Below are 15,299 nucleotides of genomic sequence, written 5' to 3'. Positions count from 1 at the left end.
GCTTCCCTCGCAGCCGTCGGTCGCTCGCTGTCGGGTTGCCCCCCTTACCGGGTGGGTGGCCTTTGTCTGGGCTCGGCGGACTTTCCTAGAGAGCTCTGACAAAAGAGGGGGAAGAACTTGCCCGGAGGAAAATAAAAAATAATACAAACCCGTGATCTGAGAGTGCTGGCATGAATAATGCTTCTGCAAAGCATAATGTGTTTTCCAGCATGGATCCCAGTACGCTAGTCATATTGAGTGATGAAGGTGTTATTTCTAAACTAATTACAGATAGTCGGTAGCAATAGTTAACAGCATTTGGTTACAGCGTCGCCATGAATCTCAGAGCAGCTGCATCGCTATCACTGTGATGGATCCACATCTGGATGGCCTCTGCAGCTGCATGAAGTCACAATTGTGCAGTGTATGTTTCTTAAAAATGCTGTTTAAGCTGTCTGTCAAGACTTGGAAGGGCCGAAGCCGTCAAGTTGTTACTGTCATGGCTGGTCCAGAATGCGCTTGTTTGTGGTACTGAAGGCTGTGCAGGGCTTCCAAATAAGTTTTCTGTTAATTAAGTGAAGCTACTGTCCATCAATTGTTTTTCTGACAAATGTTGGGGTTTATAGAGAACGCTAATCTAAACAAGAGTATTGTCTTGAATTTTTTGCCTGAAACGAAAGCACTTGCTTCAGTCGTAATGATGTGGTTTTAGCAGTATCTTACTTCAAAACCCCTTCTTGATGTTATCTAAATAGCCATCTTTAAGAAATGGACTAATTGATGGATCATAGTGGTCCCAACCTGTCTCCTGGACAGTAAACCTCTGAATAATGCATGAAGTGAAATAATGTAGTCAGTTAAAACTAGACTCTAAGTGGTGAATATTAAGAGTTTTTTAAAAGAATTGTTAACACATAGCTACTGTATTATTAAACGCTTTTGAGAATTTAACAAATCTGAAGATCAGGAAAATACTTTGATACTCCTTCAGAAGAAAATGCACCCTGCCAGGCAGCCTGCTATAAGCATCTAGTATGTATGAAGCAGACCGTGCATCAGCATGCGTCTGCCAGTTTCATTGAACTTTGGTTTCATTCACTTTACAAAGCGTTAAACTAAGAATATATTAATACAGTATATTTTTAGGTGGAAGGGTGAGGAAGCGGAAATCGTTAAGCAAGTCTACTGTAAAATGATTTTCATTTTTACTTCAAATCCCACCTTCTCTATGCTCCGTGTCAGCTATCATCAAACACGCTCAGGCTTTCTTTCTTCTGCTTCCTGGTATTCCTCACTTGAAACACACACCCCCCAACTGCAGTATGAAAGGAGGCTGTCCTTGCAAGTGTTAGGCACATAAACACTGTTAATGCAAGTAGTATTTTTAGGATTTCTAAAACTGCTACCTACTATATGCAAGCTATGAAAACACTTTATTTTTCTAGTAGGTGTATTACTTATCAAGAAAAACTTTCGATATTAATTAGTTTTTAACCAGCTTCTGTAACTTTTTCAGCTTTCTTCTGACATGGTCTTCACTAAAGAGGGAAAGGTTGAGGGAGTCAGACAGCATTTTCACTGAAAGCTAATAATGAGAAACAAGCTAAATAAAATTCTGGGCAGTCCATAAACAGCTTTTTTATGTCTTACTGCTAAGTCTTATGATGAAGAACTTCAGTGGGAAAGCACAGCAGGAACCACGAAATGGCAGACCTCGATTTCTTCAGTTTTGACATTCTGCAGTCATTAAAACTTCGCTATCAGTTGTTTCAGTTTTGTCTCTCTGTCAACAGAAGGCTGTCAAAGTAAACAGTGCAGCAGTTGTTTTCCTTTTAAGTTCTTCTGAATTGCTCTGTGTAGGTTGTTATATAATATACAATTTATTTGAATTTTTGATGAGGCGTGCTTAGTGTTGCTTGAAAATACTTCATGTAGTAGGAAAGACTGGAGTATTTATGTTTTTAGTTAAGATGTTCTTGAACGCTTAAGGGTCTTACGTTTATGATGTTCTGCTTTTTTAGATCTAGATTTGATAACAGATGATGCTGTCTTGCTGAAAGCAGTTGCTCTGCCTTTTTATCAGCCTGTTACTACTGCTGTAGAACTTGTTTGCAAATTTTTTTCTAATACCTCTTAATGTGAATAGCTGGCACCAGCCCCTGCTGTTAGAGCAGTAAATGCTCTACCCCAGCTTTCCTGTGTCCTAAGAAGAAAAGGACTCTACAACTGTTAACAACTACGTTTGAAGACACCTTGATTTTGAAACTGCTTTGCTGTCAAGTATTCTCCCATTTATGGTCTATCCCTTGAAATTTCCACAGATGCGAGTGATCTGTTAGCACCTTGATGGCATAAACTGTTTTCAAGCTCAAATGTCCTTAATGTCACATCTTTGCATGCTGTGTTAATATCCTTTATTCATTGCCTGCAGGGAAAGAAATGAATTTACTAATTCAAGATTTAGGGCCAACAGTCTGCTGCTGAACATACACCACTTGTAATAGCTTAGTCTGTGGTTTTAAGTAGTGTGCTCTGTGGTGTATTTTGTTAACTTGGGTTCTTGAATATGCCAGATACTTTATATACTACTTTTTGAAGTTGCCAGTGCCATGTGATTACCCATCCTTTAAATCTCAGTGCAGAATGATAAATTCAATCACTCCTCCCATTTCTTTAGCAGAATTTCTTTAATCAGATGCAACCTTGTCATGTTAATATATGTATTAAAACTTTCCCTGTTCTTTTTATAGACCCTTGTATGAAGTTGATACTGGCTTTCAAAAGCAATGTTCCCCTGGAAGTAATAGGGCAGTAATTTTCGTGACCGCTTGTGAATGTGACTTGTGAAAGTGTAGCTCCAGCAAGCTGTTGGTCACAGTTGGCTGCTGGGTGTAAATACCGCACCTGTGTATGCGTTATCCTTCCAAGTGCAGTAAATGCGTGACAGCAGCAGAGTTTCTCTATTATTCTTCTGCTTCTAGCTCCTTTTCTTAGTTTCTCTAACTTGTTAATCTTTAGTCATGACTTAAACTTCTTTTTAGAAGAGTGTTTTAAACAGCTTCTGCTTGCAGATCATGGAAAAATGCTGTTCTTGGTTTGCATGGAAGGATAATAGTGAAATGCATCTTCACAGCTTGATGCAGCTTTTCTGATAGTTCAGGTTTATCTCTTCTGTGAGGTTACTGAGCACTCCTTTTTCAGTCCTTTACTGTGTTATTTGGGATTTTGTGGCACCAGCTGTTTCAGCCCAAACTTCTCACAGTAGTTGCCTAGGTACTTGTGGCAGTGTCTGTACCTGCACCCTCTAAGCATTCAGTCCTGTGCTGCTCTATAGTGACTTCTGCTTTTAAGCATCTTTGATATTAGGTGCCTGATGCTAGTTGCGGTCCTGACCTTTTGGTGTCAAGCATATTCCTCTTGCTACAACAAACCAAGCTAGAAGCCACTGAAAACTTGTTTTAATGGTTCTTGGTAGAAACTGCAGCACTTTGTGGCTTGGTTCCCTCAGAAGAGTTCTCCATGGTGAACAGGACTCTTCTGTAACTGTTGAGTCTGGGTTATTGCATATTGTTCTAGGTTTGGATACACAGCTGAGGACTGGGAATGTCAGTCGTGGTGCTCTCAAAGTCCCCTTGCAGATGGTTGGATCTTGCCGGGAGGTGAAGTTTTGTGCACGTTGGCTGGCTTGGGTAGCAAGGAAGCAGACGGGGTGATTAGGGCTGGAGATGGGACTGACAGGAAGTAAAATAGCAGCAGATTCAAAGCCAAACTTGAAAACGTTGACTCACTGAGCCAGTAAGTCAGGAAGAGGGGGTGAGGAGGGATGGAAAGGAACTGGAGTCTAAAGGGTGTGTGGGAGGGTGATGGCTGTATGAAAGCTGCACTGGAGAAAGAACTTGTGGAAAGGGAAGGTCTCTGCTGAAGAAGTAGTAGGGTTGTGGCTGGGCAAGGAGACTGAAAATTTGAGGAAAAACATGTTAGAAAAAGGTGGAAGTGGGGAAGAAACAATATTGACTCAGTGTTAGGAATGGAGGTGTATCTTGTGCATGGTGCTGTAACTATAGCATTCTGTAGCATCTGACACTTCATGTTGTGTGAACAAGTTTTAGCTGCAGAAGGTTCAAAATGCCAGTTTCCTGGTAACTGCAGAGCTTGAGGTAACATTCAGACAGAATTTTGTATTCCTTTCTGGCCCAGAATCCGAAACAATAAGCTTCAGGAAGATGCAACAAGCACATATATCAATAGAGTTGTAGAAGAAAAATCTTGTGCCATGCATCCATCCTTTACCATTGATCTCAGTATCCAGCTTAATTTGTAGTCATAAATTGATTTAAAAAGTGGAGATTATATATTGGAGTTCATAGCCATAATTGCAGTATACTTACTGAGCTAACGAGATTAAATCTGAACTATTACAGGACTCTTCTAAGCTTCAGTGATTTTCTTTTGTTTAACTTATTCCCTGAAACAAGATTACCTCTTGTTCAAAGAGTTTCTTCTAGTGTTAAAGCCAGCTTTAGTCAAAGTAATTACCTGAAAGAGCTCTTGAAAATAAAATGTGGCTGTATATAACTCATTGACACAACTTCTAAGAAGTGGAAATTATAACTGGCTTGGGTGAGCGCTATATTGATAACAACAGAAATAGTAATGCTTTGAAAGAAAAGATATATATTACAGATATTAAACCCTAGTGGGATAGCAAATAACTAGTATCCTTCCTTGAAATAAGAATCAGTCAGTGCTGCTGCGTTGCTTCTGTAAATCTCCCAGCTGAATTACTTTTCTGGAAATTTTATCACAGGATTATAATTAATGTGTTGCACAAGGCTGGCTGCTTTGCTGGTCAGGTGTGCTGGGCAGTGCCTGCTGGAGGGAGGGAGTGCTTTGGGGCACCAGCTGCATGAAACTGCATCTTCATGAGTGTTGTTTCTTTCCCAATGAGTCTCTTGATCTGCTGTGTCTCAAAATATTGGTAGTGTCTCTCTACCTATTGTATTACAGTGACTGAAGGTCAGACTTTAAAATGATTTCTGTATGTGTAGCTGAGACAGACCAGCTCTGGCAACTGGGACTAGCCTCAGAGAGCAGGGTGTTAGCTAAGATGCAATCAATAGCAAGATATCTGACCTCTTTTTTGAAGAAGGAAAAAAAAAAAAAGAAGAAAAAAAAGGAAAACCAAGTGGAATAAAATAGTTAATGCCCAAGGTGTGGGATCATAGCACCGGCCTTTTTCTGTGAAAAGGGGACAAAGTCTGATAGCAGTCAATGCAGCAACCTTGGCTGAAGTGGCATGTCACAACTGCATTCTAAGCAATCCAAGAGCAACGTAAACTCATGGTATTTGAGACAAAGCCAACCCAGTCGCAGTTTAGAAGTAGGAGACAGTCTGCATTCAGGCAGGTGTGTACTCACTTTTGACAAAGCCTGTGACAGTGACCTGTTGATTTCATTTTGGCTCCCACAATGTGGCTTGCTTTCTTGTAGAGGGAAGGCTAAAGGACCTGGTCAGGTGTTCGGAAAAGATGAGGAGGAAGGTACTGTTGCTGTCCTAGTGTGAGCTTGCCAGTACTTCAGTAGTTGAGGAAGCCTGGTTGGATCTGTTGCATTATTAACTATTTCTTTCACATGATTCCCTAAAATGCTGTCATAAAGATTAGTCCTTGAGCAGGAAGGGCTCTTGAATTTAAAAGAAAAAAATACTTAAGGGGAAAGTTATATGCAAGGTGTGAGCAGTCCTGTGTGTTCTGCAAGAGGGAACTGAAGCTCTGTAAAAGTTGGAAATAAACGTGCAGCCTAATGGTAGATAGGTAAATCACAGCTGATCCTTCTGTAAAGAGGCTCTTCTGTGGCATTGGGGCTTACAGGAGGAAGGGAAATATTTACAAAAACATTGTACATAGCTCTTTAGCCCAGCAGGTTGCCACTTCTAACAGAAAATTGTTTCTTTGCCAGCACATTCATGGTACATAGGTAGACATGGAGAAAGGAAAGGCAGAGTAAATAACTTGTATTTAAGATAAGCCAGAGGAGTAGCACGCCTGTAGGGAAGCATGCTTAGATGGCTTTCTGTATGCTTACATCTTCTGAAATTATGAAATTAAATGAGTGAATTCTGATTGTATCTTTTTATGTACAAGTGATTTGTTTTAGAATAACTTTAACGTGAAGTTGCTTTTCATTCTGGCACAGACATCAGTTTTGGGCCGTTCATGAGAAAGACACTGAGGGTCTGGAGCATGTCCAGGGGCAGGCAACGGAGCTGGTGAAGGTTCTGGAGCACAAGTCTCATGAGGAGTGGCTGGGGGAGCTGGGGGTGCTCAGCCTGGAGAAAAGGGGGCTCAGGGGGGACCTTCTCGTTCCCCACAGCTGCCTGACAGGGGGGTGTAGTGAGGTGAGGGTCGGTCTCTTTTCCTAAGTAGCACAAGTGACAGGACAAGAGGAAACGGCCTCAAGTTGTGCCGGGGGAGGTTTAGATCGGATAGTAGGAAAACTTTCTTCATCAAAAGGGTTGTCAAGCGTTGGAACAGGCTGCCCAGGGAGGTGGTGGAGTCACATCTCTGGAGGTATTTAAAAGATGCTTAGATGTAGCATTTGGGGACATGGTTTAGTGGTGGGCTTGGCAGCGTTGGGTTAACGGTTGGACTCGATGACCTTAAAGGTCTTTTCCAACCTAAACAAATCTATGATTCTATGATCATCCAGGTAATACTTTCAAGTCCTAGTCTTTTAGATCTTGATTGGACTTTGGACAACAGAGCATAGATGGCATGATAGTGGAGAACTATCAGGGATGATTCTTCTAACACTGCACTTACCTGTGTCCCTTATGGTGCCAACTGATGCGCCTGGCACGTTAGGTGCATAGCAGATGTTTTATTTTGGCTAGCTTGCTATGCTAGAAGAGTGACTGTGATTATAAGACTTTCACTCTTTTCAGAGTGTATTAAGCCTATTGAAAAGGCAAACAGAAAAACTCACTTTCCACTATTGTTCCTGAATTTTATTTAGTTTAAAGTGGAAAAGATTATGTAACATTTGTGTGGTGTAATAGGATGCTAATGTAAAGAGAAGTGGGTTGTGACATTAAATCTCAGGTGACTTCCAGTTCCTCAGTTCAGGTTTATCTAAAACAACCAGATTTTCCTTAATGTTTTTGCAATGCTTAAATAGTGCTAAAATAATATTGTCAGCTGTTGAATTTTCATCAGTGCACACTGAATCCACCTTGTCAGGAATAGCGTGTGGTATGCGTCTGAGTGGTGTTTGTTGGTCTATATCTGGAAAGCTTTTATCTCTTAATATCTTGTTTCCTAATCCTGTTGCTCTATCCAGTAACGTTTCATAGCTCTGTCCACAGCTAAGAGGGACTTTGATCTCTATCGTGGTAGAAAATTTTGTAGTACTTTTCCCACAGATGCAGTTTCACTTATCTCTTACTACTTTCTCTGTTGGTTTTTAAGCTAAAAATTTCAAGCTGTACAAATTTAAAGGTGCCTACATACATTTTTGTAAAACTGAACTGTGTAACAGACTTCTCAGAATGCTGCCTCCCTTTTCAAGGTGTCTTTTTCCTTTTATTGGTTTTATGATTTTTGATTCTAATAGTCCGTTACCTTATTTTTGTGGCCATTTTTGTTTTCACTTAGTAGTTTTGAGCAAGAGTGTACTGAAACAAACTGTATGTAATCCATAGGATTACTGCTCTTCATCCACGCCACATGTTTCAAGGAAATTTATGTTGGCCATAGTGTCTACTTTCAGAGTTATTTTTAGCAGTTTGAGGAGGTTCTGTGAAATTGTGGCCATTTATTGAATGGTGTTTTCCAAAGGATATATGATCTCACTGGAGAAGGATGGGTTTTCTAGTTTTCAAGGCTTGAGAAACTTCCTATCACAGTCTGCTGGTGCTTTTCCCCTCCTGCATTTTTAAGTGGAAATGTTCTGAACAAGGGGGAAGTGTACATTAAACTGCTTTTGTCTTAACAGAGGACGTCAGGTTTGGTTGCACACGTGCAGTCTTACGGTTCTATCACATCTTCAAAAAGGATTGTAATTCCTTTAAAAATGTACTGTTCTCTTAAATTTAAGACTACAAAGGCAAGCTACAAAAGCACAGTCGATACAAAAGTGCACTCATATGATCATTGCTGTTCATGATGCCTGTCACCAGTGCTCCAAAACAATGTGTGTGGATCAGCGCTAGCTAGCAATTTCCAAAGGGATTCCAGTAATAATGTCAGGGTAACGGAGGAAAATATAAAATTCAGCTTCAGGCATCTATATTAGATTTTCCCTAATCCCTGTATAAAACAAAAGCACAAATACAAAAATACTGCAAATAGCCCTCCATGTCTGAAATGTCTAATAAGCCTTGAAAAACAATTGTGAAAAGGATGTGCTTGTATCTGGCTCCCCACCCTCCTTCCAGGGGAACAGGGAGAGGCACTTCTTGTCCAAATTAAGAGATGCAACGACTTCCTGCACGACTACCACAATATAGATTCATCTGCGCTAGTTTTCTTTACGCAAGCAAAAGATTTTTTTTTTTCTCAGTTCAGAAAAGATCCTTTAGCTGTTTGAATCTCCTTTGTTATAGGTTTTAACCTGAGCTATGTTAAGCTGAGAATGCTTAAGAAAGATCTTCTGTTTTGTTTCCAGCTAATATGTTAAACTGGATGGTTTTTGTGGTAGATCTTTTGCTGAAATCTCATAGTCTGTGCTGAAGAACTTAACTACTTTAAAAGAAAAAAAAATCATGGGGCACTTCATTTGAATTGCTGTAATGTTTTCAGAGCTATTATGCAAATAAATTGTTTATGTCTTGAAAAATCATTGTTTATCCCAACCATTTTCTGTAGCCAAAGATTCTTATACTCTTGGCATTTGAAAGGGTAAATATATTTATATTCTAAAGTTGCTGTTGGCTCTAAATTCTAAAATCCTTTAATGGTATGACCAGTGTATCAGCCTGAAATGTGTTTCCAGTTGTGTAAACAGAAATGTCTTTCATCAGTTTCAGCTGCTGTACCGTGAAGTTATCTTCTGTGTTGTATTTTGTGCCTTTTGTACGTAGCTCTGTGTGGGTTTGGGTTGTTCTAGGATACATTACAGCATCAGGAAGGACAAAAGAGCTTTGCATGCTGTTGAATTCATACATCTGGCATTTGCCGTTTCTGTTACTCTTCCTTTATACCATCAACACCTGTTTTGCTGACAACTTCAGTGTATCGTGTTTGCAAAACAGTTTGTTTCTCTGAATTTGTATGCACTTCCTTCTAGACAAATGTGCATACGTAAAAGGCTGATGTTGGCTGCTGGGGATTTATAAGATCAGCTTTTAGTATTGTCCATTTTTACAGTGGCCTGCACATGGCAGATAACTCTGAAATCTTGCTTTCACAACCTCTTTTGTTTAGTTAATGTCCCACTGCAGTGACGTTTATGACTGGATTAGAAAGAAAAAAAGAAGTTACACTCTCCAGTATGGCTGATATACAGCTGTTTTGTAAATGCCAAATAGCATATGAACCATATTCTAATGTTTTTCAACCTCTAGGCAGGTATTGATTCAAATGTGAATTAATTGTTCTAGCCGCACTAGAGTTAAAAATAGCTTGTGTTAGTGAGCCTAATTCTCAGGCATATAGTCACAGCTTTCAATGTGTGAAACTTGGGGGTTTTACGGACTTTGTTTCATAACAATGCAGTTATCGTCAGGCTTTATTAACAGGAGGATAGTGGTTTCCTAGCGCGTAACAGTTGAGTAATTCAGCAAAACTTGGAGTGAGTGTTTTCTTTTTAACCTGTTTGAACAAATTGCCATCTGTGTAAATGTATTTCCCATTTCAGTTGCAGATCGTCTGGGCTGTGACCCTCGAACGCGCTTCCAAGTTCCACCAAACACCAAGCAGTGGATCGCTTTACTACAGCGAGGAAACTGTACATTTAGAGAGAAAATACTGCGAGCAGCTTCACATAATGCCACAGCTGTGGTCATTTACAACAATATATCCAGTGAAGAACCTGTCACGATGACTCATCAAGGTAAATGAAATGTCATCTCTTTCACTATAATTATTTTTTGCCCAAGTACTCTTTTGCCATATAAATATTGCCAAAGAGCTCTTGGCAGTGCACAGATGCTATTTGAAATAGCCTCTTCTCTGATGATGTTTATATGTATGCAATATTGCAAAATGAGCCAATAATTCGGAGAAGTTGTTTTCCTTTAGCATACGTTTTATCCAATGAGGAACACTTTCCTTTGCAGTGGGGATATGGGTGTTTTGGAGTGAGGAAACACCTGTAAGACCTTAGGAGCAATCAGTTTCAAACCTTTCTGAAGAAGAAAAGCTAACATATAATGGAAGGTCTAGAATTTTGCAAAGCATCTGTACCTGAAAAATCTTTATAGTAGCATGTCTTCAACTGGCTGTTATAGTGGGGGCTTTCCAATGTTAAGTTACATCAGGATCTGAGCTTGCATGTTTGAGTGCCATACAGAAATCAACAAGAGTTAGTGATACAGAGAGCAGTTGCCTCTCTAAGTTGTCTAACATTAGACTATTGCTGTTCTAGAATAATGCTGAAAATCTGGATTTCTATGCATTTCTACTTTTTTAGGGCTATTGCTGTAAAATTTCACTGTTACTAGTGAGTTACTTTTAACTAGTGGGAGCCTCATACGTAAACATTTTCCTTGGTTGAAAAGGGTTTTCACAACTCTAACTACATTTTTCATTTTCCAAGAAGGTTTTCTCCGTTTATTTATTTCTCCGGAGTTATTTAGCTTAATCAGAAAAGGCAGATTTTTATATTTGAGGGCTGTACTGCCAGCTGATTATTTTTCTAGAACGTTTTCAGGTTTTTTTTTTAAGTATATGGGGTTGCTTGGAAACTGGAATTTCCTAATTATTGCTCTGCATATTGTCACACAATTCAATTGGAATTGAATTCTTTTTCTAAAGAAGTGCCACGGTTGCTGCTTTCCCTTTGATAAGGGAAATGTCTTGTGGCTTCTTGTGGAGTTTGACCTTCCCAATTCGTTATACTACAGGAATTTTCCAGGGAGATTTTGACCTCTGTATAGCAATTCAAAGCCTGTTGACAGTCCATTTTAGTCTTGGGTACCTTCCTTAGACACTTTTGCAAGTAATCTGCAGGCAGAAAGTCCCCTATTCTAGTGAAACACTGTCACCTTCCTCTTGTGTTTTTTTGCCACTTCTCTCTTTGCTGATGTAATACCCTCCTAAACCTTCAGGTCCGGTCTCTCTTTGAAATACCTGTAAAACTGTAAAGTCTGCAGTCTCTGTTTAGCAATGATTTGTGACTTCTCCTGTGGCCTGGAATACCTTACTGTGGCATAAAAAGAGACTACTAATAAAAATACAGCACTACCATTGTTTGCTCTATTGCATGTTAAATCATATAATAGGTTTGATTATAACTTAATATCTCCTTTCTCGTAATGCTGTTAGATTTGGCAGGTGCTTTCGTAGCAGGGGGATGGTATCTGTCTTTTATTAGGAAATCCTTGTTCACTCAGTGTTTCAGCTCTGAAGACCGGTGGGTTGTCTTTGAAACTGTATCAGTAGGTCCAGTGGTTCTGGGTGGTTGAAATAATGCCTCAGGCTTTAAAACATGAGCGCTGCTGTGAGTAAAAGGGTGTCTTGTAAGCTAGCCAGGCAACTATTTGGATACTTGGTATTTGGAAAAAAGCTAATACTGTCTTCAGCATGTTGACTTCCAAATATTTACTCTTACTCATGGCAAGCATAAAAAATGTAATTACTGGCTGTGATGCATATTTTGAGTATTTAAAATACTTGGTTTTAGCTGAGTGTACTTAGTCCCTGGTATACCAGAATCTCCATCGCTGATTTGGGCTGTAGGCCCTATCTCAAAATTAATATTAAACTTGAAGTGTTCAAGCTATGCAGCAGGCTAAAAGTAATTATCTAGAACTGAAGTACCACCTTAATACCACACTGTAATGAAGAGGAATGTGGCTCCACAGCTTTTGTTTTGATTGCATTATGGTCATGTAAGGGATCTCCTTAGCAATCTGTGCTTTGCAGAGCTTCCTATAAATAAATTCCTGTTTGCTTGATGTAGGAACTGCAAGTGTGTGTAACAGAGACGCAGATTAGTCCTTTGGTGTTAGCCTCAGCACAGGGAGTGCTTGGAATCTAGTATTCCCCTCAGTGAGAACTATTCCAGTGGGATATAGATTCATGAACCTATGCTTACACGATGAGCCTATTCAAACAAAGGTCATGTATAAAGCAGTCTCGTGCACATTCAAGGCACTCTGGGGTCTTCTGTTTTCTGCCTTTTCAGCCATATCGCTCGCTGCTTGTATGCTTTTTAGATGGTGAACAATCACATCATCTACTAATTAGATGTTCTGGTGCACTACATCTCTTCTCTTTAATATTTTCTATCCCTGAAGGTTGGGAGGAGTTGACAGTGTGTATTTGATAGTTGTGCTGGAAGGTGAGACACTGAGTTGGTCTTCCATATTGTATCTAGTGCTGTGTAGTATTCCTCTTTTCTTTTAAAAATGCGTTCTTCACAAAACAATTTTGCAACTGTATTAGGATGACCAGGTTTATGGCTCTACATTTGCTTCCATAGAGAGGTGAAAATAGACCTTGTGTCATTTTATATCACCGTAACATAATTCTTATACTGCAGTGTACCAAGCCTTAGGAATATTTTGTCTTCCTGGTGAAGCAGAGAGGAAAGCAGCAACTGCTCATAATGCACACTGTGAACTTTCCTACTTCTTGAACTATTGTTTGCCGGAATTCCAATCACCCACTTAAGCAATGCATGTGCTAAAAATAAGTAAAATTATTATATAGAAATATGTATATTACCCACCTGCAGAGAGATGATTCCCTGTGAGAAGAGTTCAGTAAGCAGTTCACGCCTATGGGATTAATATTTTATCCAAGTTATTTTATGCTTGAACAGACACTTGAAAACTTTAATCTTATGGAAATTTGTTCGTACTTAACATATTACTTAGCAGAATATAAACTCCTTCTGTTGGCTAGGTAATAATTGTTACTCTTTAATCGGTCTATCATCACCATTTCAAATGAACAGTTTTTATTGCTAATATCAGAATTTGTTGCTTCTTGTGTGGTAGTTCACTGTCTCTGCCTCATCGACTTAAAGTTGAGTTTTGACATAGGTATTGACCTTAAGGAGTTAGTGAACTTTAAAAAAGATATATATTTCTGTTAATGTTATTTGTGACATTTTTCTCTTCTCTGTGTATATCCTTGTATGTATTACTGTGTGCATGTAAAATATGTTTATTTTATACATTCTCATAGATGTCCTCTATCAACCTAAGCGAAGGACATCTTTCCCAGCATAGCTTATGTTGGACTATGATATCACTGGCAGGAAGGCAGTTTTATGAGTGGTTTTGCTTGCTACTTCTGTTAAAGCAGAAAAAATAATTGCCTAATGTAAAAAAGAGCCTATGTGGTAGAGGAAATATGTAGCAGCTGTCGTCTTTATAATCAATTATGAGAATAGGAAGGAAAGGCAGGTAAAATAGCATTTTAATTCTTTTTTTGTTTGTGTGTAGTGGAGGCAGTACTGTGAAGTACACTATCAAATTTAACTGTTTTGATCTTCTTTATTAAAATCTAGACTTCTATTTGGATTTATAGAAAAGAATATAAGCCAAAAAAGCCTCTAAAGTTAAAATTTCATACTTGGAATTTATGGAATAAATGTAGACAGAATAAGATAAATATAGAAGAGTGTGTGAAAAAGAAGTTGCTGGATTCAAGTAACTACTGTCCATCAGTGCTGAAGAAGCTTCCTGAAGTATTGAAACAACTTCCAATACCTTTTTCAGAGGTAAATCTTTTAGTTTTAGAACAAGCTGCAGATGTCTCCTCAGGTTCAATCTTCGTTGCACTTCTAAAGAAACGATGCGTTCGTTTCCTGCCAGAAGGTGTTTCTGTCCTGTGATGTGTGTCCTGTAAGGTGACGGTCTCCCGCTGTAGTACGACGAGAGCTCCCCAACGCTGGCTCCCAGAAACAGTTTTCCTTTCAAAGGGAGGATTCTCACAGCCCTGTATTCGCTTAAAAAGCACACTAGCACAGGAAGCAAGGTCTGTACTTGCTTTGAACTCTGATAAAACTGCATGTATTTTATGTGGCTTATTTTAGGTCACTGGGTCAGAGGCAGGAGGGACAGGAAGCAATTTGGAGTTGTTGCCATCTAATGGCTATTTGGTGTTCTTGCCCTGATTCGGAGTGGGTAGGCTGCAGAGATCCAGCTCTTGAAACGCTGCTCTCTGTGCCACGCTCGCTGCGTGCGGCACTTCTCTTCCTCTGCTGCTTGCCTTTCTCTCACGGATGTCTCTTTATGTAACTGTAAACAGAACTGATGTGTGAAAGCTATGGCAGGGTGCATTGCAGATTATTTAGCACAAGTGTGTGCTGACGAATACGGTCTATACCAAATCCGTTGCAAAACTTTCCCTGGATTACGGAGACCTACTTTTAATCCACAGCTCAAAACTAATCTTATTGTATGTTAGAGTATTCTAGTTATAATTTATTATTATTAATTTACCTTGGAATATTAGTGAAAAGGTAGGAGAGATGAGTCATTAAAGCTGAAGCTTGAAAAAAGGCAAATCAATAGTCTAACCACAGCTTAGGTATTTTTTTGTCATTTTAGATTGTTTTTTATATTTGCTAATTGAAAATGTGGGGAGCAAGTGTCAACAGCAGTATAGTTGATCCTATTTCCCACTGCATTTCTTGGAGATGCGTTCATCGGGAAGATCTGTCCCACAGTAGATGGGAGTGTCTGACAGTTAACAAGATGTGGAGCGGAGTGTGTTTGAAGCACAGATTCTGGACCATAAGGAAGCACTTGCCTCTTCAAGATAAGCCAGGGAAACCCCTTTCCAAAGCTAACATAGCCTCAGTGCCTTGCACAGTTCCTTACCAGCATGTCTGCGTGGTGTATGCCTCCTCCACAACTGAAATAACAGCAGTTAGACTCATTTTTCCTTAGCCAGCTGAAAGGGTAATTAGTTCTGTGACTGTGAAAAGGCCCACGGGACTGTTAGTGACTGTAAGTAATTACATTCTTTTTCTTATCCAAAGTCTGAGCTCCAGCAGCAGAGTAATTCCCAAAATCTATGGATTCAGTGGAATTAAATTTATGATATTAATCTGTGACTATGCTTTTCGTGATGCTCTAAAAATATTTTGTAGTGTCCTTGGGTAAGGTTTGCTTGCCACTGCTCTTTCATGCTTTGCTGAATTTG

General features: G+C 39.4%; 1 protein-coding gene and 1 long non-coding RNA gene across 4 annotated transcripts in view; one reads left to right on the top strand and one right to left on the bottom strand.

Annotated features, from left to right (window-relative positions):
- The window catches only part of RNF130 (ring finger protein 130), a 51,815-nt gene that overhangs the window by 979 nt on the left and 35,537 nt on the right, over positions 1 to 15,299 (top strand). For all 3 annotated transcript variants that reach the window (XM_037397403.1, XM_037397404.1, XM_037397402.1), the window contains exon 2: positions 9,835 to 10,029. In XM_037397403.1, the coding sequence (XP_037253300.1) occupies positions 9,835 to 10,029 (195 nt within the window). The remainder of the gene's footprint in view (positions 1 to 9,834; positions 10,030 to 15,299) is intronic.
- On the bottom strand, positions 2 to 13,448 carry LOC119152298. The gene is made up of 3 exons (XR_005105747.1): positions 13,438 to 13,448; positions 7,659 to 7,661; positions 2 to 2,611 (listed from the first exon to the last, which is right to left on the bottom strand). It is a non-coding gene; the product is annotated as an uncharacterized LOC119152298 (long non-coding RNA).

This window comes from Falco rusticolus, chromosome 8, assembly GCF_015220075.1.
Source record: "Falco rusticolus isolate bFalRus1 chromosome 8, bFalRus1.pri, whole genome shotgun sequence".
Lineage (NCBI taxonomy): Eukaryota > Metazoa > Chordata > Aves > Falconiformes > Falconidae > Falco > Falco rusticolus.
This window is presented reverse-complemented; position numbering and strand designations above follow the sequence as displayed.